The sequence below is a fragment of the Scardinius erythrophthalmus genome (assembly GCF_964197995.2).
Source record: "Scardinius erythrophthalmus genome assembly, contig: HAP1_SCAFFOLD_590, whole genome shotgun sequence".
Taxonomy (NCBI): Eukaryota; Metazoa; Chordata; class Actinopteri; order Cypriniformes; family Leuciscidae; genus Scardinius; species Scardinius erythrophthalmus.
In genome coordinates this window covers 214-26,651 of record NW_028296029.1, presented here as the reverse complement: position 1 = coordinate 26,651, position 26,438 = coordinate 214, and the positions used below count along the sequence as shown (strand labels likewise).

Sequence of the window (26,438 nt, the reverse complement as noted above, 5' to 3'; positions counted from 1 at the left end):
TGTGTGTGTGTGTGTGTGTAAAGAAATGCGTTCGTGAAGTCGAACTGCTTCGGACATTATATTTTCAAATTAATGAGCAAAATAAAATAAAACAATCTTGTCATTTGGAGGTAAGAATTGCGTATTGAGAGGTGCAATAAAGTCTTGTCAATAGTCATGAAATGTAGTGCATAGTACCAATAGGCTTACATTATTTTTTTATAAATGAAGTCAATATAATGCTTATTTTGTGGTGTACTGACTCTAAAATGAGACTGTGGATGATCAGGATTATTTGCTAATGTTCGTTTAGTTATGTTACAACAAATAATGTTTCCAGTGGCAGTGACCTCTGTAGAAGGCGATGGTCCACCATACTTCGCATGTTTATTAGCTCAGGCGTTTCTCATAATCACTGTCCAAGCGAGATTCTGCTTCCTCAGCCGTTCTGCTCCCCTTTAGCAGGCTAATTAAACCCTCTATAATTCATCATCAATATGAGGTGTAAAAATGAGAGCAGAAATGATAAAGCTGGCCAACTCTGTGGGCGGGGAAGTTTTCAGAGCAGTGCTTTAAGGATAGGAGTGGGAGGTCAGTTTGAGAATCCTAACAAAGCCTTCCCAACCTGCTGACCTAGAGCTAATGCAACACAACTCTCTCACAGCGCCGAACAACCTAATAAAGCACTGTGTAAGTGTGCATGACAAAGGCCAGGTAGATAAAACAGAGCGGCTAGGAGGGCTGACCACAGCAGAGCACAAAACGAAATACATTGGTCTGTTCTGTCGGAGAGAGAGAGAGAGAGAGTCAGCTAAAGCTAGCCTGATTAATGTGTGTCAAATGTGTTTGGTCAGAGAGTAGAGCGGGGTTAAGACCCACACACAGACAAATGTTTAGCAGGAGGAAAGGAAAGAAAAACAGAAGATAGACGTCAAATATAGAGGGGGAAACAAATCTCAATTCACTTAAAAAAGCAAACCCTCTTTTTTATTGTTTCCTTAATTGTTTATTAAAAATGGAAAATTAATAAGGATAATATCGTTCAAAAGTTTGGAGCTGGTAAGATTTCATAATATTTTTTTTTAAATAAGTCTCTTATGCTCCCCAAGGCTGCATTTATTTGATCAAAAATACAGTAAAAACAGTCATATTGTGAATTTAAAATAACTCTTTTCTTTTTAATATCTATTTTAATATAGGCCTATAGACTCACATAAATAGTCAGAAAACGTATATTTCACATGTAAATCAGCCTGCCTTTTTATATTTAAATCTATGTCCTCACTGTTGACTCTCTCACACACTCTTTCCAAATGCATGTACACACTCAGCAGGGAAACACTCATGCACGCAAACAAAACCTGAGCCCACATACACTGCATGCTACGAGATTACTGAAGAGGAAGTGACCTTTATTAGAGGTCAAATGGACAAACTGAGACAGAAAGAGAGGAGGAGATAAAGTATGTGTTGATAGAAGTGTTAAAAGGACTTCCGTCGATCTGGCATGGTCAGAGTATATGTTCAAATATACTCCAAACCACAAACATGCTCATGCACTCACTGAATACACAAATATACACCAAGTCATAAGGTTGTCCAATGATCAGGTATATGTGAACACTTTTACCTTGTGACAGAAACCGTCTGGCAAAGAAAAGCTGAGAAAAGATCAAACTGATTTACAGACTGATGAATTAGTTTCAGGAATGTCAGGGTTCCCTCAGTAGAAATGTAAAATGTTTGGCGGAGGTACACAGGTTTATTTTTGTCCACTTCACAGTAATATTAAGAACACCTGCTGTGAAGAGCCTTTACAATCACACACACACAGACAAAATAAAGGACAAATTAATGATAAGGCTGGAAATTGCCTGTACATTACTGCTAATGTCTTTCAGATTGCCAATATAGGCTAAATCTGCAGACATTGAGAAAATGATTTATAGAGCTCAGCTGAGGTATATAACACATATCTCTAAAACATTACTATGTGTTTCAGTTGCCTTGGAGCAGGATTTTCAGTCATTTCAACACTGTAAAAATATTTACATTTTTTTCATAAACCTAATGCTAATGTACTGTAAAATCAAATTATAAATTAACACATTTATATATATTGTTATTAAAATCACATTCAAATTATTATAAGTAGGCTATATCTTGAATTGGAATTTGAAAAAAAAAAAAAATTCTTACTCTTTTGACCAAAGATTTTAGTTTGAAGCATAAACCTCACAAACATTTAGTTTTATGCTTACATTAAGAAAAAATAAAAACATTTCGCAAGGAATGAATCATGCAATTCTCATATATAAATACAGAAAATCAAGAAAATTACCAGAATATTATTCAGAAATCATATTACATGTATAATGATATAAAAAGGAATGCCTGAACTGATCAAATGTATACAGTACATTGAATGCAAAAAAAAAAAAGCATCTACCAAATGCCTAAATGGGATAAAATTAATAATCCTATATGTAATTGTGATAATTCGTATATCTGAATACTCTTATTACCTGCAAATATTTCTGTCTCATTACCAAATAAAACATCTGTAGGAAAAAAGCAGCATGCTAGTTAGTTGTGGCTAATCATTATCATTTATTTTACACATAATTAAAAGGTCATATTAAAAAGTATACTTATAGTCTTATTTCCCCTCTTTAAGGGTGTTAAATGAAATAAGAACCAATATCAGCAAGGTGAAGGCCATACAATATTTCTGAATATTTTTTTAGCTTCAGTGTTAATAAGGATATAGCAGTAGAGAGATCACATAACAGGATCTCACATGTTGTTTCACCCAGAGGCCATTTAATAAGACTGCTGTCATAATCAGTCTTGTTAGCACTACAGCATGTTTTCCTCAGGAACCTCCTGATAAATACAAGCACAAGAAACTCATATAGTGTGCGCATGGGGGCGGCCGGGTGAGTGGGTGATATTATATGCCCGTTAGCTGATCATTTCTGCTCAAGGTGCACTCGTTTGAGCAAATCTGTGTGTCTGTATATGAGAAAAGCAATGTGGTCACGCTTGCTCAAGGGCACCCTGAGAAAACCTTCATCCTCATCTGAGGGGAATCAAGACTCATCAACTGTCCTTTATTACACAGTTACACCAACTGCAGGATCCTCATGGAGACCGACAATCTCAGGGAAAGACAAAAAAAGACAGAGTGATTGAGAGAGAGAGAGAGAGAGAGAGAGAGAGAGAGAGAGAGAGAGAGAGAGAGAGAGAGAGAGAGAGAGAGAGAGAGAGAGAGAGAGAGAGAGAGAGAAGGAATAAATCATGAAAAGACACGTGTATGATTGCTGAAGAAATGTTCAGGGAGGAAATCCCCATGGCAACGCCAGGAAACCACATGCTTTCACCATGGCAACCAAGTCTGGGTAGGAATGCTAATGTCAGAGAGTCTATTCAGCGCAGGGAGAGAGAAAATGGACAATATTCAATACAGAATATTATGATAGTTTTACAGCATTATTTAAATGTAGATATATATGAATTAGTACTTTCGGTCAAAAAACTAAATATGCGATGTTTACATTCAATTTTCGATTATGGTTATTAAGCCGACAGTGTAGGCTTATACGGTCATCAGCTTAATGTAAATGTTTTGACCTAATCAGATCTTTATAATTAGCCAGTTTTCAAATGTACTCATTATTTGCTGTAGTTTTTCCACACATGAAGGTCGTGTGAAATCTAGGTGAGGGAATCCTCTTTGGTCCTGCATTCGCCCTACATTTGACACATCACGCATTCAAATAAAATCGCTCAAACACACAACAGCCCTCCCTTGCCCCAAAATCTCAGTGTCCTAAAAACTATTTGTAGCATTTGCCCACTACTCCCCTGTCTCTAGGTTAGTACCCCACTCTCAACCCCCTTCATCATGACCTCTTTCTTTTCAGAACACCTTTCTCTCAAAAACAAGCTCATGTAAACATACACACATCTCTATCTCTCACACGGGACACAAAATACACGAGGCTCATCTTCCTCCCTGAAGACTCCTGCTGAGTGCGTGTTCCTGTGTTTCAGTCTCTCTCACAGACGTCAGACTATAACAGACAAAAACATGGTGGAGAGATAATACGTGTTACATGCCTCTCTGGAACGGCCATTATAGTTCACTAAAACCTGAAGTAAAATTTCAGCTATAAGCAAAGAAAGATATCTCATAATAATTTAGTTTATCTTAATGTACTAAAATAACTAAAAAATAAAACAGAAATAAAAATTAAAAATAGAAATATTTAAAAAGAAACAAAAAATACAAGATTCTTTTTTAAATTTCACTGAAATAATAATGAAAAATATAATAATAATAACTATTTCATAATAAAAACTATAATAGTATCTCAATAACTAAAACTAAAGTAACACAACTAATGCCTGATTCTGATTGGCCAGTCGGTGCAATCTGCCAAAATGACGCTAAACTGTATCATCGACCATACATGTCTAACATAGCACTCAGAATAAAATCATTTCAACTCAAACCAATGTTTCATGTTCAGTTCATTTATTATTTATTTGGTGGCCGTGTAATAAGAGGGACAATATACATTTCATTATCATGAATTTAGCTTAAAATAGGCCTACATGATCCCTTACATGTAAATATAGAATGGTGGCATTATGATCACCGTGAATTTGCCAAGTAAGACATCAACATATTTTGTTGATCTTGGAAGTGGAGCAACAGTCCTGTCCGAAAATTCTTAATCTATCCATAAGTTATTTCTAAAATCAGAGGGGAATGATGTAAACAACACAGATGTAGAAGCACCTAACCCTGTTTGTAAGCCTAAACTTGACATAAACTGTAAACTTTTCCCTCAAATCTGATTGGTTGATTGGACAAGGTAACAAAGATGTTGATGTAGGAACACGTTTGGTGAAATCACGAGAACAACGACAACAACAACCCATCATCAGTTTGACTCTCTCCATTCCATTGTTCGTTTCTTCAGCCAATAAGGGCGGCTCAAACATGCATCTTAATAATTTGTCACTAATCACTTCTTTAATTAAAGTCTCTACCTCTGAGGATTTGGCTTTTGAATTGAGATTTTATCTTGGGGACTAAGCCTCCTTTATTTCTCTGTAATTAGACAGCCTAGTTATGCTTCATTGGCCTTTTGAGAGTTTTTAAATAGCTCTTTTGAGGAGTTGAATAAAAAACAAACTTTATTAAAAAAAAATTATTTTCACTTTGTGACCATTCAAAATGTAAAAAGTAGGCTGGTATACATGTACATTAGAAAAAACATGTTCATTTATTTATTGTACATCACATTTTTTTCTTTCTCTCATAAGAATGTCTAGAGGACGAATAAACCGTGAGTGATTTTCCTCTGATTTAAAAAACAGCGCTCTCACTGGTGCACATCTGATTTACTTAAATACAGCGGTCAAACAGTGACGCCAAGTGGTCAAACAGAGGATTGTATGTTTGTATGTGCATGTGTGTACCACACACTGTAAAAAACAGATGTGTACAGATCCTGACAGACACACACAAAACAACTATAAGGCATATACTTTTTTTCCTCTGCAGTGGACATTACATTTTAGCGAATTTCTCTGACAACACACAGTCTGGATGTCCTGTAAAGAGCACATTCAGGGCTTTTCAGAGAAACCAAATGTTTGGAGGTTTCACCATGACAACTCGCTCTCCTTGGTCTTTAAAAATGACTGCCATTGACTGAATTATCAAATTTAGCACTCTTATGGAAATATGATAATATTTGTCGAAAATAAACATCTCAGGAAAACGTTATGGGGTTTTAAATCAGATTATGACTTTCTGTTACAAAAAATATGATTTTCTGCACTGATAACATACATGTGCTTCGTGGAAGACACCAGGACTTACATGTTAATCAGGCATTTTACACTTCTTTTTCATTACATGTTAACCCAAGAACACATTAATATGCCAATTAGATACAATGTTTGCCTATAGATGGTATGGGAATACCCATTTATGGCCATTTTACACACATATTGCATAAAGTAAAATATATAATATTAATATATATATCAAATCATTCTGTTATATCTTTCATAACATAGTTGAGAATCATCTTTATACAAAGTGTGGTTGAAAATAGCCTGAAACCTAAAAAATTATTGGTAAAAAACTAAACAAAAAAAAAACATTGTTTTTGCCAATACATTATCATGCTATTTGAGTCCTGGTGTCCTCTCCAGAGGATAAATAAAATAAATAAAATACAAATATTAATATTAATAAACAAAATATTAATAAATACTGTAGTATACAAATAACACTAAAATAATAGTCAAGCATCAGTCTAATCAGGGTAAAGTAACTCAAGAAAATTAAAGTCAAGCTAAAAAAATGAACATTCTGTTCAAATTTGTGAATAAATTTAGTTGAAAGATGGATGATTTGTTTGAAATTTCGAGGCTAGCTACCACATCTCTTTTGAATTAAAATCACATTAAAAGGGTATTTAAAAATAATAATAAAGTGCTCCAAACAATCTAATGACAAAAATAAAAAAAATCACACAAAAAAATATGTGGGGCACATTCAAGAACCACTGAACGTCATGAAGTTTAGTCTGTTGCATTGGGTAGTCTGTCTTTTAGGACAACCTATAGGTTAAAAAGAGAAAATGTTTTCCTGATCTGAACACTACAAGCGATTCTGTAGCAGCGAACATTGGAAAAACGGGGACTATCCATAGACTGTAAAAAATAGGGAATATCACCATTCCCTTGCCAGCATAATATTGAACAAACAAACCACTGGGCACGCGCACGTACTCTCGGACAGACGTACGCTCCCGCTCCTAACCGCCCTACAATCTGATTGGTTAGTTTGAAGTCCACCGAGAACTCCGATTGGCTGCTTTGAATTACGTGGCCAGTTTGAATCTAGGAACTCGCAGTTCGGCAGCGAGAGACAACATCCGCACGCTCTTTCTTTTCTCAAAGACTTTAATCATCAAGATATCTGAAGAAAATTCGAGGGTTTGGATATTCATCCAGATTAGATATAGTTATATAGTTACAGAACAGGTGAGTTTTTAAATATATGAAGATGATTGCCTGTTATCAATCTTGATTCTGATTGTTGAACGTTTTAAAGTTGATGAGGCCCCACTGGGCAAAAAACGACTTAGTCATTAACCTCAACATGCAGTTTATAAGTTACTTGTAAATAATATTTTGCTTCATGTGATTCACAAATATAGTTCATAAATAAAAGCAGAGCACGGTCTTGTCGCCTTTCATTGGTTTTAACTCTTTTTTCCGTTGCATTTTGTTTTAACGTGGCCACATTTTCATTTGCAAAACATGGATTTAAAAATGGGACTTCGTGTTTTCATAAGCAGAAAGTTATGAATATGAATATATTCATGATGTCAAGGCTAAAAGTTGTAATTAATGTTCAGAAATGTGTTCAGCCAGTCTTTTATATCATGTGTAACGTTAAGTAAATGTATAACGTTAACTTACATACATTAGATATAGGCTAAGTTATAGCATTCTATATTAGACAGTGTATTGAAATAAAAATGAGAAGTTTGTCTGCCACTAGCTTTTTAAGGTGAGTTCCTTTTGGCATCAGTGTTGAGTAATTGCAAATGTTATGCTGTAAATTTATTTTATTTTTCAACCCTTTGTTTTTCCTTAAAAAAGACTGTTGAGTAAAATGGATGACTATCTGAAGATAGAGAAAATTGGTGAAGGTAAGTTGAATCTTTCTTTGTGATTTTCTTAAGTATTTGAGTTGTATACGACCATTTTATATTGTTCTCTGGCCTCTCTCTCTCTCTCAGTGTGCAGTCAGTTTGTTTCAAGCCAGACTATGAGATTGCATGAGATTTGATTTCCTGGTATTTTTTCCTGTAGATGTCTAATAGGAATCCATGTATGTGTTCTTTAGGTACATATGGTGTGGTATATAAGGGCAGGAATAAAAGCACTGGACAGGTGGTGGCTATGAAGAAGATCCGCCTGGAGAGTGAGGAGGAGGGTGTGCCCAGCACTGCTGTCAGAGAAATCTCCCTCCTCAAGGAGCTTCAGCACCCAAACGTTGTACGGTATGAGACAGAGAGATTTCATACCATCTTTATCTACACAAAACAGAATCAAAACCTCAAAGTTTAGCATAAAGAATCTGGATTCAGTCAGATTTACTGCATAGAAATTGCCGGAAATTGCGTGCATGTAACTACATTTGGAACTTGCGGATGTCTTCTCACTTTTCTCTCTCTCTCTCTCTCTCTCTCTCTCTCTCTCTCTCTCTCTCTCTCTCTCTCTCTCTCTCTCTCTCTCTCTCACACAAAATGAGAGAGTAATGATTTTATTTTGCTTCTTAAAAGGGGTCATATGATGCTATTTTCAAAGATCATTATTTTTTGCATTGGGTGTAATAGAATGCTAACATGCTTTAATGTTCAAAAAATACATTATTTTTCACATACTGTACATTTTTGTAGCTGATCTATTCCCTAGACCCAGTCTGTTCTGAAAAGTGCAGTGTGCTCTGATTGGCCAGCTGACCCAGTGCGTTGTGATTGGCCGGACACCTCAAGTATGTGTCAGAAATGTAACGCTCCTTACCATAATCGCGAGCTTCAGCTTCCAAAGCAATTATAAAGACAGTTAATAAAGTCGTCAGCTTTACCATATCAGTTTGAGCCCAAGCTTGTTCTGAACCAACTTTGCAAGCACGACTTCAGCAGAACGTTTCACAGTGGTAAGTTGTAACTCTGCTTGAGTGACCAGTGTGAAACAGAACACAGAGTGCATCTGTTTGTCATCTTTTCACCACAAGTTATTTGCAGAGAACAGTTGGTAAATCCATCTCTGCACTTTTGATCTTAAGAACGACAAACAATATGCGTTACTCTATACTGCACAAAACTCTGCATTTGAACAGTCAATGGCAAATAGTTTAACAAATAATAAAACATATGCAGGATCTGATTCAGAAGCACCACATTGCCCTAGCAAAGTTGGAATTGCCCCTTTTTTTTTTTTTTTTCTTTTTTTTTTTTTTAAAGAAAAAGCTTGCACAGCTGGCCTTGTACTCTCACAGGTTCAGGAAACTGTCTTCCATAAAATGGGCTGCACACAGGGAACAGTTTTGTTGTACTGTTCTGGAACAATGATTCCTTAACCTTGTGATTCTGAATCTTAACCACTGATTCCGAATTGTATCCGCTTTCGGAAGGCCAAATAAAGTGCTTTTGTTTTTGATTTGAAATACAGTCTCCACAACATGGCAGTGACAACTCTGACAACTGAAGCCACGCCTTCTTTCTTTGCATATGCATTTGGCCGTCATTATGCAAATATTTCCACATAGTGACTTGGGTATGTGAGTGAGATTTCAAACGAGGCGTTTTACCTAGGTCTGGATCTGCCTTCTTTAGAAATAATAAAGTTATTTGTGGGAGACTTTGAGCTTTGTAAATTAGCAGATCTTATACATGCACAAACAGCTACATAACACACTAAAGAAAAATGAAAACGCATCATACAACCCCTTTAAAGGTCTTTATTCATTTCTAGTAGCGTATATTGAAACATTTATCGTACAAATACTTTACATTTGTTAACTATGTAAATCATAATACACCTCTGTATTTTTTTTCTCTGTTCCCTTTTTCACAGCCTGCTGGATGTGCTGATGCAGGAGTCAAAGTTATATTTGGTGTTTGAGTTTCTTTCCATGGATCTGAAGAAGTATTTGGACTCCATCCCATCTGGCCAGTTCATGGAGCCCATGCTGGTCAAGGTGCATTATATAGTGTATAAGATGAGTTCACATGATCAATGTCTCTTTTTTGCTTAGGTTATTTAATTAATGAATCGTGCAGAATCTTAAATATTTCTGTCATTTACTTCCTAGCTTTTTTTTAACATGGACGTTTGAACCCCACTGTACATGAAAACGTAGCCCAGTCATAAGTAATGAAATAGTAACATTTGTATTGCTTTAAGGCCCGTTCACACCAAGGACGATAACTATAATGATAACGATAAAGATATAATTCTAAAAATCCTTCTCCATATTAAAGAATAACAGAGTTCACACCACAACTATAACGATAAAGATATGAGGAACGATATCTTTGGGATCACTTTCAGAACGATTTTTTTTTTCAGCTGTCAAACGATAAAACACTGACAGTCAATCAGAATCCATTCTAATTTAAAGGTCTCGCGCATTTAAAATGGGGAGCGCGTGCTTAGAATAAAAAGACCGTTATCGTTCGTTGGTGTGGACGCATATATAGTTATCTTTGTCGTTATCTTTATAGTTATCGTGCTTGGTGTGAACGGGCCTTTAGAATGGGGCTGCTTGCCATAATACACTACTATCTTGAAAATAAACTGCGTCACGGCTTAAAGGCCGAAATTTTCTCATGTGTTTTTTCGTGTTTGTGATTCAGTGGCTCTGAATTGTCAAAACACCATTCAAAATGCTTGCTACGGATGTGAAAAACGCAGAAAATCAAACCTGATCCGAATTTTTTATGACGGACGAAAGTTTCGGAGGCAGTGTGCAAGTGTGATTGACAGAAAGTGAGGTCGTATTTATTTTTGTAACGTGCGAAAGTTTCGGATGTGAATTTCGGACTCGGTGTGCAAGGGCCTTTACACAAAAATAGTAAGCAGCACAAGTCTTCAATATTGATAAGAAATGTTTCTTGGACCCTAAATCAGCGTAGAATGATTTCTGAAGGATCATGTGACACTTAAGACTGCAGTAATGGGTGCTGAAAATTCGGCTTTGCCATAGCAAGAATAAATGATATATTAAAATAGAAAAGTTATTTTAAATTGTAGTAATATTTCATAATATTACTGTTTTTACTGTATATTTTTGATCAAATAAATGATGAATCAAATCAAACTTAAGTGATAATGTTCAACACTATACAGATTATTATTTCACATTTGAATGAATAAACTCTACTACTTTTCCTCCGGTTTTACATTGATTTATTTCTGGCTTGTACAGTAGGTCCCAAGGTTAGAGTCTGTACCTGGAGGTAACTAACTGTGTGTCCTCTTTTGTAGAGTTACCTGTATCAGATCCTGGAGGGGATTCTGTTCTGCCACTGTCGCAGAGTTCTGCATCGTGACCTGAAGCCCCAAAACCTGCTGATTGATAATAAAGGTGTGATCAAGCTTGCAGACTTCGGGCTCGCACGTGCCTTTGGAGTCCCGGTCAGAGTGTACACACACGAGGTACATACGCGCATCTCATCTCAGTGACCGCAATTTCTCCCTGCTCAAAGCGTGATGTAATCAATTAGCCTTACGTACGTCTACTCGCCGTGTGTTTGCACAGGTGGTCACTCTGTGGTACCGAGCTCCTGAAGTCTTGCTGGGGGCCTCACGTTATTCCACACCTGTAGACGTCTGGAGTATTGGTACCATCTTTGCCGAACTCGCCACCAAGAAACCACTCTTCCATGGAGACTCAGAAATAGACCAGCTTTTCAGGATCTTCCGGTAGGCCTATACCAGAGGTGTTCAAAACTCTGTCATGGAGGGCCACTGTCCTGCAGAGTTTAGTTCCAACTTGCATAACACACCTGCTTGGAAGTATCTAGTAAGACCTTGTTAAGCTGGTTCAGGTGTTTGATTGGGGTTGAAGCTGAACTTTGCCAGGATAGTGGCCCTCCGGGAGCAGGACTGGACACCCCTGGTCTTAGTTGAATTCTGGGACAGCGACATTGATGGTTTTACATCCTAAAAGTTGAAATTATAATGAATATCTGTGTAGTTATCAGCAGGGCATTTATGATGATGCCTATAGTTGCACCTACACTTTCTGTTTAAAATCTTAAGGTCAGTATCCCACCCATGATACAGTGTTTAAAATAGTTTAAGTAAAATATAAGGGATGTGCAATATATTGGTTCCATCCTGTTTTCTTTCCTTGTTTTTCTTTTTTTATGTACCTGTGCCAGTCGATATTTAATTGTGCATGCTCTTTTCTTCTATTTTTACTTTTCATATTGTATATATACAATATTTCATATTGTAATATAATTGTCACTAAATTATTTTTTCATTGTGTAAATTAACTTAAATGATTGAATTTAACTTGTTTCATAATTTTTTCCAGGATTCTTTGAATATAAATTTCAAAAGACCGGGATTTATTTGAAATATAAATCTCTTTTAACATTATAAAGGTCTTTACTCTCTCACTTGCTGAAACAAAAGACTATATTAATATTAATTGTCCTGAGATGGGGTGCAGCTTCAATACTGTGAAGATGCTACTGGCTACTTTTATGTAGTTTTCTCCTCCCTTGGTTCATTTGTGTTCAGGACTCTGGGAACCCCTAACAATGAGGTCTGGCCGGATGTTGAGTCTCTACCAGATTATAAGAATACCTTCCCAAAATGGAAAACCGGGAATCTGGCCAACACAGTGAAAAACCTAGACAAGAATGGCATCGACCTGCTCATGGTAAGAGAGCGTCCTGACATCTGTTTGGGTTTTTCTCCCTTTCTCTCCTCACATATTTATTTTCATCGTCTCTTTTGTTTAGAAAATGCTAATTTATGACCCACCGAAGAGGATTTCAGCACGGCAAGCAATGACGCACCCGTATTTTGACGATTTGGATAAGAGCAGTCTTCCAGCCAGTAACCTCAAGATATAGACACACCTCAGATCTTATACCCTGGTTTGCACACGTACACATCAATACTAAAGCAATGTGAGCTTATGGGTCATGATGAAACTGACTCTAGACTTCTGGGAGTCCAGATTTACTCCTCCAACCTGCAGTAATGCAATCTGAGTCTTTTGACATGCAATAATTAACCTTAGGTTTGTTTATTGGGTGGTTTTTCTACTTTTGTTTGTCTGTTTTTGTATGTCTTTTTCCTATCCTGTTTTATATGTTACATAAAACACCCGTTTGTAAATAAAACATAATTTTTTGTGGACCTATAATGACATATTACAAGAATAAACTAAGTTGTTCTCAATAAAGAGCACTTGTAGGATCCCACCATGGACTGACTGATGTCTTCTGTTTTCAAGTACACTAATACATTTGATAACTCATTGCATTTACGGTCCGGCACGCATGTAATTTGTGAATTAGTTGTAAAGTTTAGCCATCATGATGTGAAAGTTTACCATTTGCACGTGTTTCTAAAGCTGGTTTCACACTGTACAGACACATTTTGCAAATTCTAAAAGATTCCTCTGATCCTAGGCTAAAATCTGAACTCTTTGATCGTTAAACATGTTCGCCGACAGCCGATTAATGACCGTTGCTATCAAATTTGACCTCCGACGAAATTCTCACAGTTTCAGATATGACTCATAGTCCTGCAGTGTGACTTCTACAACGACTGTCAAATTGTCTTTGGTTTTCAAGAGGAGTTATGACCAAAATTAACGTAAGAGATTTCTTTGTTGCCACCATTTCAGTCCTGGGGCCGGTTTCACAAAGCTATTTTAGACCGGTCTATAGTGTTAGACTAGTCTAAAATTTGCTCATAGACTAGTCTAATGCAAGTTAGACTGTTTCACAAAAATAAAGACTGACTTAATTTAGACCAAAAAAATTAGACACCTTACCCCCAGGCTAACTTAGGCCTAAGACTCTGTTACCTTGCCAACCAGCAGTAACAATCAGTTACATTACAAACAGCCAGTAGAAAAGGGAAAATGGCTCATAATTTAAACATTTCTTGTTAATACATTCTCTGCTAAATTTCCCAAGTAAAATGTCCTTGTAACTGTTATACTCTTCCAACAAACACATGTTTTCCGCTGAGGTAAACTGCACTGAGCGGTTTAATACACTTACTTGATCCGCCATGTTTTTTGTTTTGAAAAGTGTCTTATTTTACCCAGAATGCACTGTGGTGTAGTCCTACTTAAGATAGTCAGAGTCTTAAGTGCTTTGTGCAACGGTCTGATTTTGATGTCTGTCTGAAGTCTGACTATCTATATCTAAGCCATAGTCAAAGTCTGTGAAACCGGCCCCTGTTGTCACCGAAATTGACCGAACGTGTCATTGATGTAAAACTCCAGATGAGTTTTCTTATGTGTTATGTTACGTCTTACAGTCTGACATTGACAACTGAGATCCTACAGTGTGACATGGATCACATTGAGGATCATGTTCATACAGTCTGACAAGAAACAATCGTAAAGGACTATTATAAATCACACAGTGTCCACCCAGCTTAAAGGATTAGTTCACTTCTAAATTAAAATTCTGTCATTTTCTCAACCACAATTTGTTTCAGACCTGTGTGAATTACTTTCTTCTGCTGAACACAAAATAAGATATTTTGAAGAATTTCAGTAACCGGACTGTTGAATAATTTATATAATCGTTACATTTATATAGCGCTTTTTCTGAGACCTCAAAGCGCTTTACATAGATGGGGGAATCTCCTCAACCACCACCAATGTGCAGCATCCACTTGGATGATGCGACGGCAGCCATATTGCGCCAGAATGCCCACCACACACCAGCAAGTACCCCATTGACTTCCATAGTATTTTTTTTTTACTACTGTGGAAGTCAATAGGGTAGATCAACTGTTTGGTTACTGACGTTCTTACAAAATATCTTCCTTTGTGTTCAGCAGAAGAAAGTAATTCATACAGGTTTGAAACAACTTGGTGAGAAAATGACAATTTACAACATTTTGAAGTGAACTACTTAAGTCCTGCCGATTTAAACATTCAAGTGATTTACAATCATTCAAGTGCAAGAAGAGGCGAAAGAGAACTCAATTTCGATATTTGCGCGCCGTTTTCTGTGCGCACACAGAGCCGTGTCTCAGACAGCGTGCAAACACGGAATTGTATTCTCTTTTGTGTCTGCTTGTGCTTCAGTGGAGACACACACACACAAAATGATCTCAAAATACCCGTCTAAGCAAGTACTTGGTAAACACAGTTGGTTATTAAGTGAACATAAATGGTGAAGAAAGAAATCGGATGTGTATCATTATATTGGATCCGTGCATTAGGTCTTAAAGTGACAGAAGCCTATAAATACCTGCAACTGTCTGCGCCATTAATGTTAATCAAACAACAAAACAGCTTTAACAAAGATTAATCTAGATTTAATTTAGACAGTGTTATTTTACACTTAATTATTGCATTTCTGTGCCTTAATACATAGAATTTACTTTACTTTAGACCTTACTTTATTTATTTATTTGTGGCTGATCCCAAAATGTATCCGATCCGTTGCTCAAAAACCTTAAGATCCGAACCATGCGGTTTTTTTATTCGCTGCACCTCTAATTGCGTTTGTACATCTTATCTGTTGACATTACTTACGCCACGCTGTACTTTTATAGCTATCGGATCATGAATAACCAGTAAGTGAAATGTTTTGTGAAAAAAGTATTCGTTTTTTTCCCCTCTGTCCATACATGAGCAGAGAGTGTGTGTGTGTGTCTGCAAAATTACTGTGGGTGGAAAAAATCCAAACAAGTTTTTTTCACCAGAAATGAAATTGGCTGTAAAATCTGCTCTTATTTTTGCGAGTCAGGACTTTGAAGAACCTAACGTAATGAGATGTGCAACACCAATTGATCATCAGTAAGGAACCAGTGTTCTGCAGTGCAGTGAAAAAGACCACTGAAGAACAAACACTCGACCCATTCATTTTTCTTTCAGCATGAAAGCATACTATTCTTTTGCTTTCTGGGTTTTCCAGTAAATTTCCCATAGTGTTGGCCAGAAAAATACGGAGAGAAAAGCATTTGGTAATATTCCCTCGTGATATCTTTTGATTCTCCATTCCTTATCTGTAAACAGTTGAATACCAGCAGCTTCACTACAGATCACATCACATTTTCATGTCATATTAATGATGTTTTTTCTGTTTCTTTGTTTAAACAGTGGATTGAGTGTAAGAGAAATCTTTACACTCGCTCCAAAGATATCACTCCAAATGTCATTGCACAGCAAGCTCTAAATGACTGTTCATCAACCTATCCCCTTTTTAAATAACTTTGGACACAGAAATATTCCAAATAAAAAGCAGTTTCTAACCAATTTCGTCATCAGCTCCTAATTGTACCATATTAAATAATAAAGCCTATCAGATATATACTAGTCTCTGAAACTGATGTATTCATCAGCATATTTATAGTCATTTAATTCAGTCACATTGGCATTTTAGACTTTACTAAGAGCTCTGCAATGCAATGATTCACAAAGGGTGCTATTGAGAAAAGACTCACACTCATGAATATTCATAAGGTTGAGAGCAGACAGTAGTCCACACTACTGTACAGCCTTTTCAGTTTACAACAAAACCCATGTGCATTTATTCCTCAAATTATCACACAGACACTTTTTGAACGAAAATGCAAGTTTTATTAACATGTGGAGACTTAAATCTTAAATATTCTTTGCTGTTTTTTTTCTCGGTCCATTTTAATAAAACATTTAAATGATTTAATTTCATAATCAGTCAGAGGTGATCAGAATTCACTGCATGGAATACTTCATAGGTACATTTTGATTTATTTAATAATCATTGATTTATCAGTAGATATATTTTGCTTTTTTTTATTGGTTTGAATTATTGTTTATCTAGAGACATTGTTTTAGTTCAGAACACTGAAAATCATCAAAAGGCTACAAAATATAATGAAATCCGATTTTATTTAGTTATCTTTATCGTCCAGTTATAAAAAAAATTAAAAACATCTTACATTCCCTTTAACATGTATATACCCTGTATTGCTGAGATAAATAGGGGTTGTTGTTAAAGCGGGGGTGAAATGCCATTTCATGCATACTGAGTTTTTTACACTGTTAAAGAGTTGGATTCCCATGCTAAACATGGACAAAGTTTCAAAAACTAAGTTGTACATTTGAAGGAGTATTTTTGTTCCAAAAATACTCCTTCCGGTTTGTCACAAGTTTCGGAAAGTTTTTTTCGAGTATGGCTCTGTCTTACGTAAGATAGAGCGGAATTTCCTAATATGGGTCCTAAGGGCACTTCTCCGGTAAGATCGCGGGCGCGCGCGCACTCGTAAACCAGAGCAAGAGAGCGAAAGCAGTTCGCAATCAAAGCGCCCTGCCCGGCTTTTGGGAAGTCAATGTCACCAAAGAAGTGTGTTTTTGGTTGCCAGGGCAAGACAACCCTGCACAGATTCCCAAAGAACCCGCCGTTAAGGCACCAGTGGATGGAGTTTGTTTTCCTGAGCATAAACGGAGTTGTGTAAGACTGTTGTTCCCTGCATTTCGACGATGATTGTTTTATAAACAAAGCCCAGATCGACGGATTTGCAGATCGTCTAATGCTTAAGGATCAAGCAGTCACAATGATAAAGGTGTTGAACAAATGTCTCTGTGTGTTGTCACTAGCTCGGCGCGTTAGCACAGCTTTAGCTTCGCCCACACGGCCCGCCCCCAGCCGCTCGTTTTTTTCCGGAAAGACTCGGTACAGCCATCTTTCTTTTAAAAATATAATAAAACAAAAGACTTTTTGGAGATATAAAGGATGCAATATTACTCTATAGGTACTCAAGATTAACAGGAGATTGAGTGAAAATAAGCATTTCACCCCCCCTTTAAGTAAATGCATCCACGGGTTAATATTTTACCAACTTTGATCTTCTGTGAATCAAAGCTCACAGTGCAGGTCTCAGTGTAACACGGATTTCTAAAATGAATAACTAAAATATATACAGGTATAGTGGGTCAAACTGCCACAGTTAATTTAAATCAAACTTTCTTTGCTGGTATCCTGTTTTATTCTTGTGTGGCTATTTCCTGTTTCCCCTACCGGATAAAAATAGAAAACGTGTTTAGTGAAGTAATGTGTGTTTTCCTGCTTTGGGGATGTATGTTTCACAGCCTGATGATGGGGACAGAAACAACCACCCAACCCAGTGTGTCAAGCAGGAAACTCAGAGAGTCTGTGTGAGAAAGTCATGATGGTATGTCTCATTTCCCCCAACAATGTTAAAATAGCATGAAAACCCAAAGGTCAGAAATCCAGCATAAATCTTCTCACACGCATAAACATGGAGAATCCAGCTGGACCCAAACTAGACAAAAATATTGGTTGCACTTTATTTTACAGCATGTGCACTTACATGTACTTACAGTGTACTTACCTAAAAAAAGTACTGGGTAATACAAGTTAACTACATGGGTTAAGGTTAGGTTTATGGGTAGGTTCAGGGTTAGTACCTAGTTAAGTGCATAGTATGTGCATGGGGAACAGGACAGTAAAATTAAGTGCTACCAAAATATTTATTCTAATAGGTAATATTAGGATAGGTTCACATGCAGATTTTACTAGATGCATGCTGGTTACTGCTGTGTAACTATCTGGTTAAATTGTAGGTTACTTTGAAAGGCTGATCTAGGAACTGTTGTAAAGCAACTACAGACTCTCTCCACTAAAAGGCCAATAATCTCTGCCTGATCTCAGATCAGAGTGACTCAAAGAGTCTGGTGTCAGAGTCATATCTGAATGCACACAGGGAGGATAATCATGCTTGAGCAGACCCCTTTTAACACGCATGTATGCAACAGATAAATGCATCGGCCTCTTTCTATTCATAACACACACAAACATAAAAAGAGTTCTCTTAATGTTTTTGAGTCAGATAATCTTATTTCACAACACTGACTGGTATATAAATGCTCTACAGTATAAATGTCAAATGCTAAGAAAGCTAAAAAAAAGTACTATTTTAAAATTATGAACCAAAGAGTGAAAATCTATTGGTCCAAGTTTGGTTGTACAACACATTCAAACATATTCAAAATATACCAAACTGTTGTCACACATGAATGTGTTTTTAAGCAGTATAAGCCAGGGGGTTTCAAACTTTTTAGATGCCATGGACCTAAATATATTTATCCTGTTGCGAGGGCTCCCATCCTAAAAAGAAAGCTATGTATAAATTTCAACTGAAAAACTACTATTACAAATATGCGTAAATTGTTATTTGGAAGACATTTTGTTTTTATTATGTTACTGTACTGTTTTACATTGTATTTCTCTAAAAAATGTCACGGGCCCCATAGCATCAAGGTTATTGTAGTTAGTTAACTAAAACCATTAAAAAAACAAAACATTTTTGTTACTTCAAATAAATGTTTACTGAAATAACACATAAAAAATGTAAACTCATTTTAATTTGTTGTACTAAAATAGCTAAAACAGAAATAAAAACTAAATAGACAATAACTAACGAAAATGACAAACACAAAACTGAAATGGAAAACATAAAAATAAAAACTAATTCAAAATATTAATACAAACTATAAAAGTAGTATCTCATTTGGGTCAATGTATCATTCCTTAAGGTGTTTTTTTATTATTATTTTTTTAGCTCGATTCTTCGTTTTTACGTTCAGGGAAGAAAATTAATAAACAGCCTGAATATTCGCTGATTGGTCGACCAAAGATTAAGTGGCGTCATCAGTTGTTCCGCGCAACAGTTCCTCCAAGTGTAAACGGGGCCTTGCGTTTTGATCGATCGGATCACAAGTGGACGACGCTAAATACAGTTGTAAACAGGGTCTAAAACGTTTCGAGCTCGTCCACTTTAAGAGGTAGACGTTCTGCATAGTACTGTAAACGTTCATGTGGTCGAAATGCGTTCGAACAGCCACAAAACAGAGAAGGGTTTGTCTGCGTCCCCAAGTTCTACAAACTACGCCTCTGCAAGTTACGCCTCCAACAAAAAACAAAACAAAAAAACAAGCGTGGATGTCATAGACTAAAACAATTTTTACAAGTAAATTATTTTATGTTTTATTACTTAAATGTTTGTAAGGCTAACTTATATTGCTTTCAGACTGAGGGAGAGGAAGATGATGGTGTTGGTTTATAGTCTTGGCAGATGACAATGAGCCTGTAGAGGTTGAGGACGACCACTAGGAAGTTCTTGATGGCAAAGAAGACCAACATCTGGTGGAACACATCAAAGTATATCATCACAATAAGACGCACCACGAGAAAGGGCCCGTCCTGAATAAACAAACTCTCAGTGATGTTCCAAATATCTGTACTGTATCTTGACAAGAGCAAGTTGCAACAGCCTTTTCCACCCGTGGGCTCATCTGGGTTCTGCGGCCGAGATGTCACAACTGTAACATACATGAGAGAGAGAAACAAAAGCTGTGGTTTTGAACTTAGTATTCATCAGAGAATCCTGAAAAACAAATGCATCAGTTTCCACGAAAATATTAAGGAGCACCACTCATTTCAACAGTGATAAGATATGTTTCTTGAGCACCAAATCAGCACATTAGAATGATTTCTGAAGGATCATGTGACACTGAAGACAGGAGTAGATCACAGGAATAAGAAAACATTTTAAATTGTAATAATATTTCAGAATATTACATTTGTACTGTATTTTTGATCAAATAAATGCAGCCTTGGTGATCATAAGAATTTTTTCATTCATGCATTTTTTTTTTTTTTTTACTGACCCCAAACTTTTTAACAGTAGTGACAAACAAATGCTGTGTTAATTCAGTTGCTTGTGTAATGTGTAGCAGAGAATCTTGGTCTACTCGCCAAGTTTTAATAGCTAATTGCTCGGTGTTGTAGCTGGAAATCACGTTTTGTATACAGTTCGTGTTGTCACCAGTTCAATAAAAGGTTACTTTGTAAAAAGGCTTATTTTCAAGTTGCTGGATTTTACTAGAGTTGAAAAGGCGGTCTCTTCAGTTTTGGCATATAATGATTTTAATACATTATATGTTTGGAAAAGAAAGTTATGTGCCTTTCTGGTTGTTTATAGAAAACAAAACAAAATATATTTGATTTAAATGACACCATTTTCACAGAGCAGAGAGCAATGCAAGTTTCTAGAAGTGAAAAGTCTGTTGCGCTTATGGAAAATGTCTCAAAAGATCCAAGAAAATCCACCCCTTTCTTCTTTCTGTGGGGTTTGGTAATAGATACATGTACTGTAGCTGCCAAAACTCTCATTCCTCAAAGGGAAACAGGCATGGAGCATAACTAAACAAAAACACATGCTCTACAAATGACTAAAGCGCTACTTTGAGTTACATCCCAAACCTCTAGATCCAGTGAGATCCAGGGGTAAGACAAATACTTTTGATGGAGCATGATGAAAGATTCCACAGGACAGCAGGGATCTCCTCCAGTCATTTGAGGGATCCTGAACCATTTTGTAGGTCATTTTCTATTTTTCAAAGCAGTATCTGTGACGTTTGATTGTGGGGTGTTAAAGAAGCACATGTAAACAAACACAGTTAAACACGTTATCACAAACCTGCCAGGTGCAAAGGAAACTGCAACATACTCCACGTCCACACTGCCAAGATTATGTACACCAGCTGATGGTTGTTCTCCCTATAACACAAAGTGAAGAATGTGTTATGCAGATTTGCACAAAATAATGTACTAGCATTTATATGTGAGTCTATCTCTTATCATAAATATCAGTAGGAAATTATGACTGGCATAACTGTTTTCTACCAAACAATCAACTATAAATATCCGACGACCTAATCTCAGGAAACGGGTCAATTGTACTGATAGAGATCCTCAACGTAGTCCCATTATATTTGTCAGCGTTTTTTGCAGCAGAGAGTGTAGTTAGTGTGTAATGCAAAAGAAAAATGAACATAATACTTTTATAAAATGTTTGTTTTTATCAGAAAAGCAGCTGACACATGTCACAATTCAGCTTAAAAGTTTTGTGGATTAAATATAAATACATTAAAAAAGCCTTTTTAAATATAACAATAACTCTTTGTCTGTTTTTTCCTCAACTGCTTTAGGGATTTTCTGAGAAAATGCTAAATTTTACTTTGTCTCTCATAAATATACTGTACAAAAATATTGAATAATGGGGTGTAATGTAATATTTGCAAGCAAATGCCAGTTACATTAACCTTCATTTTGAACTTAACAAGGCTGACATTTAATTGCACAAAACACAGATTACATTTTATACTGAATCATTTACCAGATGTTTTTGTCCAAAGTGGCTTACAAATGAGGAGAACAATAGAAGCAACATTATGTAAGTGCTGTAACAAGTCCCAGTTAGTCTAGCACAGTGCATGTAGCAAGGTTTTTTCTCTCTATCGAATAGAATAGAATTAATTAGTCAAGTGTTAATGGAAAAGATGCATCTTGAAAACGGCTACAGACTCGGACTGGGACACTAGCAGCTCGGGTTGAGTTAGGTCAAGGCAGGTCATGCCACCATCAAGGAACAGTCATGGTAAAGGTTAGTGAAAGTGATTTTGTGCCTCTTTGGGATGGCACCACAAGACGCCGTTCACTTGCAGAACACAAGCTTCTGGAGGGCACATAAGTCTTAAGTAATGAGTTTAGTTATTGGGGTGCAGAGCCAGTGTTTGTGTAGGCAAACATCAGTGCCTTGCATTTGATGCAAGCGGCTATTGGCAACCAGTGCACAAGTTTTAAAGAGAATTTCATTGGTTGTTATTATTTTTTCGGTTATATGCCAATTTTGATGAGAGTGAGAAATATGATTTACTGGATGTTCAGTGATAACCGTTTCAAACTAAACAAAAATTTGCTGATCTTTTCAGGCACAAATGGCACCTGAGGATGAACTGGACAAATAATCATCACTCAAATCCAGAAATACAGCAGAGCACACAATGCACCCAACATCAATTTTAATAACTTTTTAATATACTTTAAAATGTAATGTATTCTTGTTATGGTAAAGCTGAATTTTCATCATCATTACTCCAATCTTCTGTGTCACATGATCCTTTAGAAATCATTCTAATATACTGATTTGGTGCTAAAAAAAAACATTTCTTATTATCACAGTTGAAAAAAGTGTGTAATATTCTTGTGGAAACAGCGATAATTTTTTTTTTCAGGATTCTTTGATGAATAGGATTCTTGTTTTCAGGATTCTTGTTTGAAATAGAAATATTTGTTATAAATGTCTTTACTGTCATTTTTGATCGATTCAATGTATAAATGAAAGTATTCATTTCTTTTAAAAAATAAATTTTTTGACCATTTTTGAATGGTTTGATATCATTTGAATGGTAGTGCACATCAAAAATAGTATGTGAACTGGTCAAGCTTTTGTCTATTGACTAAGAACAGGAAGTACCCACTTGACATCAGAGAGTGTTTCGCTGGTGAATTCCAGAATGTCTGCCGCCGTGCCAACAAAGATGAGCAAAAGCTGAGACAGCTCGTCACGCGTTACTCCGCCCCCTAGTGGGAGGAGCCACTTTCCAAGGATGAGAAGAATAAGCAGAACTTGATGAAGGCCAAGAATCCAGTCATTCGGACAGACAGATGTGAGCATGCGCTCCAGGTGCTGAAAGACATAACACAATATTACTGTCACGTTTGGTCTGTGTTTAAGTTGGGTTTCACTGTTTCCAGATCAGTTTTCTTTTGTCTGTGTTTATTTGTTACCATGGTTTTTGATTTGCCCTCCTGTGTCACACCTGTTTTTAATTAATTACCTCGTTTCATCCCTAGTGTTTATAGCCCTCATTTTCAGTAATCTGGGGCACGTTCAAGTTCAAAACGGTGCGCAACGTTTTGCTACGGTTTCCGGGTTGAACGTCATGTTTCCTGGAAACAGCGTGCACCGGTGTGCAACGGGGTTTGAGATACGTTTTCTCTTGTTTGGTAGGTGTGTCAGAACTGGAGTCCAATCAGCCGCAACATAGGCTAAAGCACACGGTATTAAAGTGAACTCGCACAATGGGTTCAAGGAAAGTAATTTACAAATGTGTTCGATGCAGCTCGGTATATGCAACAGAATATTAGAAGACATTTTTGTCGTAAGTTTTATTGTAAAAATATAGGATATCAACATAATGATGTAGTTGTTTAGATGTTTAGCTTCATTGCAAGTGTATGACATTTGGTATAGGAATAAACAATGGTAATTAAGTGCTTTTCCTAAAAATGAGAAAGAAAATACAGGGTATTAAAACAGTATGAACTACAAATAAAGTCAGTGTGTGAGGCTAAATAGATGTGTTTTAGTCTGAATTAGGTAAGATCTGTGAATCCATTTCAGTTTCCACAAATCCCTTCACTTGATTGGGATGTTCTCTTTTGGCGGCAAGTGCAGTAACTATAACATCGGGCATATTTTATAGTATTAAACACATTTAATTCTTCACAAAGAACACAAAGAATGGCCTTCTCAGCTGCCATAGTTGCAACTCTTGCGTCATCAGAACAGTGTGTTCAACACATCACCGTTTCTGTTTAAAAAATTTTAATTTTAAATTTAAAAAAAAGTTTAATTATCTTGTTATCTATTTGCTGAGTTTATTAAAGAAAACTGCTTGCGTATTGATCCTGCCTTTATTTTCCATTTTATTGCAACCCTTGCTGACAATAATAAAGACACAGACATGTATAAATTGCGAAACACATCACACCACTGAACATAAAGAGGAATGGTATCTTCATACCAAGAAACATGAATTGAAATTCACAAGGGTATGAATCATATTAGTAAAGAAGATGATTCAGCATTTCTGCACTTACTTTAGAAATAAGCATCAGCTAAATTGATCATTTGTATTTTGTACAAGATCAAATTTGCAAATGAAAGAGAAGGAAACCAAGAAGAGAAAAGATCGTTTTCCTGGTCTCTGGACCGGCAGAGAGTAGCTAATAAGGTCCAAAAATAATAATAATAAAATCTCATCATAGGAATGTTGAGATTTAAATCTGAATTTATTATTATCTATTTAAATCTGAGTTAACATTATATTTTATTTCTAGAGAAAGACAGAGGAAGTGAAAGCCAAGGCAAGACAATTCTAAGGAAAACTGTCTGTGTTGTCGGCCACAAGAAATGAATTACATCACAAACTGGAAGCACATGTGATTTATACATATTACAGTAATACAATAAACCGTAAATTAAAAACTTAAAATAAAAGATTACCTTTAGTGTTTCATTAACCATAGTACCATTTGAAGGCAATATGCTCTTGACATTCTCCCAAGAGTCCAGTTTCCTACACTGCAAGACACAAAAATTACAGAAGAGTTTAGGGAGAGGAAAAAGACACTCTTAGAATATCATCTTATATATGAGCATGATTAGGCTTCACATGACTTCACATATGCACAGAGATAGTCTACCTAAAAATGGAAAAATGGATACCTTTTGAAGAATATTAAAAAAACAGTTTTTGGTTCCCAATATGAACGAAAAAATAAAGTGGAAGTAAATGGGAACCGAAACTTATCAACATTCTTCAAAATGTCTTCTTTTGTGCTAGCTGAAGAAAGTAAGTCATACGGGTTTGGAACGACGACATGAGGGTGATTAAATGATGACACAATTTTCCTTTTTGGGTCAAAATTGTTGTCCTCACTCAAAAATGAATCAGAATAAGAATGTGAATAAAATAGTGTGTTGGTTATTGCACATGTTTAGGGTTTACTAAAAAAACAAACATCTTTTGCACATAAAGAAAGTCATACATGTTTGGATCAATAAAATGATAGTGAATAAACAATGACAGAAAATACATTTTTTGGGTGAACTGTCCCTTTAAGAGGAAAATAGTCAAAATTCCACTGAATGAATGGGCATATAGAATAATACCTGAGGGTTACTGGCTTTGTTTTCCTGATGATGTAACTCTAGAATCCATATGGATGGAATAATGCTGATGAGGAACAATAGAATGGCTGGAGAAAACCTGAAAGATGACAGAAGATGGTTGCATAATTTTTACAGAACATACCATATATAGGCCTCCTACACTTAACTGAACACTGAACATTAACTGGGATGATGTTATCAATTGCAATTGTTTCTTTTAAGCGGACCATGGTTAAATAGATAGTTCTCCACAAAATGAAAATTCTGTCATTAATTATTTGCCCTCATACCGTTCCAAACTCGTAAGACTTTCGTTCATCTTCAGAACACAAATTAAGATCTTTTTTGACGAAATCTGAGAGATTTCTGTCTCCCCATTGACAGTCTATGCAATTACAACTTTGACGCTTCAAAAAGTTAATAAAGAGTTCGTGAAATTAATCCATATGAATTGAGTGGTGTAGTCAAAATTTTCTGAAGAGACACAATTGCTTTATATGATGAACAGATTGAATTTAGGCTTTTATTCACATATAAACATTCATCAACTCATTCATTAGTTATGGTAAATGGAAGCTCAAACCTTTGAGCTTCTGCAAAAGGTTTTTTATTACGTGTCAAGCATGTTTGGTAGAGCTTCTGATTATGTTCACTGATCAATTTTTTTATATGAATAAATTATTATTGCCTAAATTAAATATGTTAAAATCATATAAAGTGATCGTGTATCTTCAGAAAATTCAGCCTAAACCACTCAATTCATTTGGTTTAGTTTTACAAACTCTTTATGGACTTTTTGAACCGTCAAAGTGGTAGTTGCTTAGCTG

The 26,438-nt window shown here is 36.1% G+C and overlaps 2 protein-coding genes across 2 annotated transcripts; one reads left to right on the top strand and one right to left on the bottom strand.

Moving 5' to 3' along the window:
• The first annotated feature begins 6,568 nt into the window (after positions 1-6,568).
• On the top strand, positions 6,569-13,213 carry LOC308686467 (cyclin-dependent kinase 1). The gene is made up of 8 exons (XM_081394888.1): positions 6,569-7,053; positions 7,678-7,727; positions 7,925-8,081; positions 9,661-9,784; positions 11,074-11,244; positions 11,348-11,511; positions 12,340-12,481; positions 12,564-13,213. The coding sequence occupies exons 2-8, from the start codon at positions 7,691-7,693 to the stop codon at positions 12,675-12,677; spliced, it is 909 nt and encodes a 302-aa protein (XP_081251014.1). The 5' UTR covers positions 6,569-7,053; positions 7,678-7,690; the 3' UTR covers positions 12,678-13,213.
• A 3,153-nt stretch (positions 13,214-16,366) lies between these two features.
• On the bottom strand, positions 16,367-25,708 carry LOC308686466 (transmembrane protein 26-like; the record flags this gene model as incomplete). Its single annotated transcript, XM_081394887.1, has 5 exons — positions 16,367-20,128; positions 21,289-21,368; positions 23,132-23,340; positions 24,943-25,020; positions 25,612-25,708. Coding segments are annotated over 5 exons (760 nt in total), but the record flags the coding sequence as incomplete, so codon positions are not given.
• Positions 25,709-26,438: the final 730 nt, after the last annotated feature.

What these genes read in the sequence shown, in the direction of transcription:
- LOC308686467 (XM_081394888.1), top strand. Translation starts at nt 7,691, where the DNA reads ATGGATGACTATCTGAAGATAGAGAAAATTGGTGAAG. An exon ending in CAGCACCCAAACGTTGTACG is followed by an intron (nt 8,082 to 9,660) that starts GTATGAGACAGA and finishes CCTTTTTCACAG; the next exon opens with CCTGCTGGATGTGCTGATGC. An exon ending in TGGAGCCCATGCTGGTCAAG is followed by an intron (nt 9,785 to 11,073) that starts GTGCATTATATA and finishes CCTCTTTTGTAG; the next exon opens with AGTTACCTGTATCAGATCCT.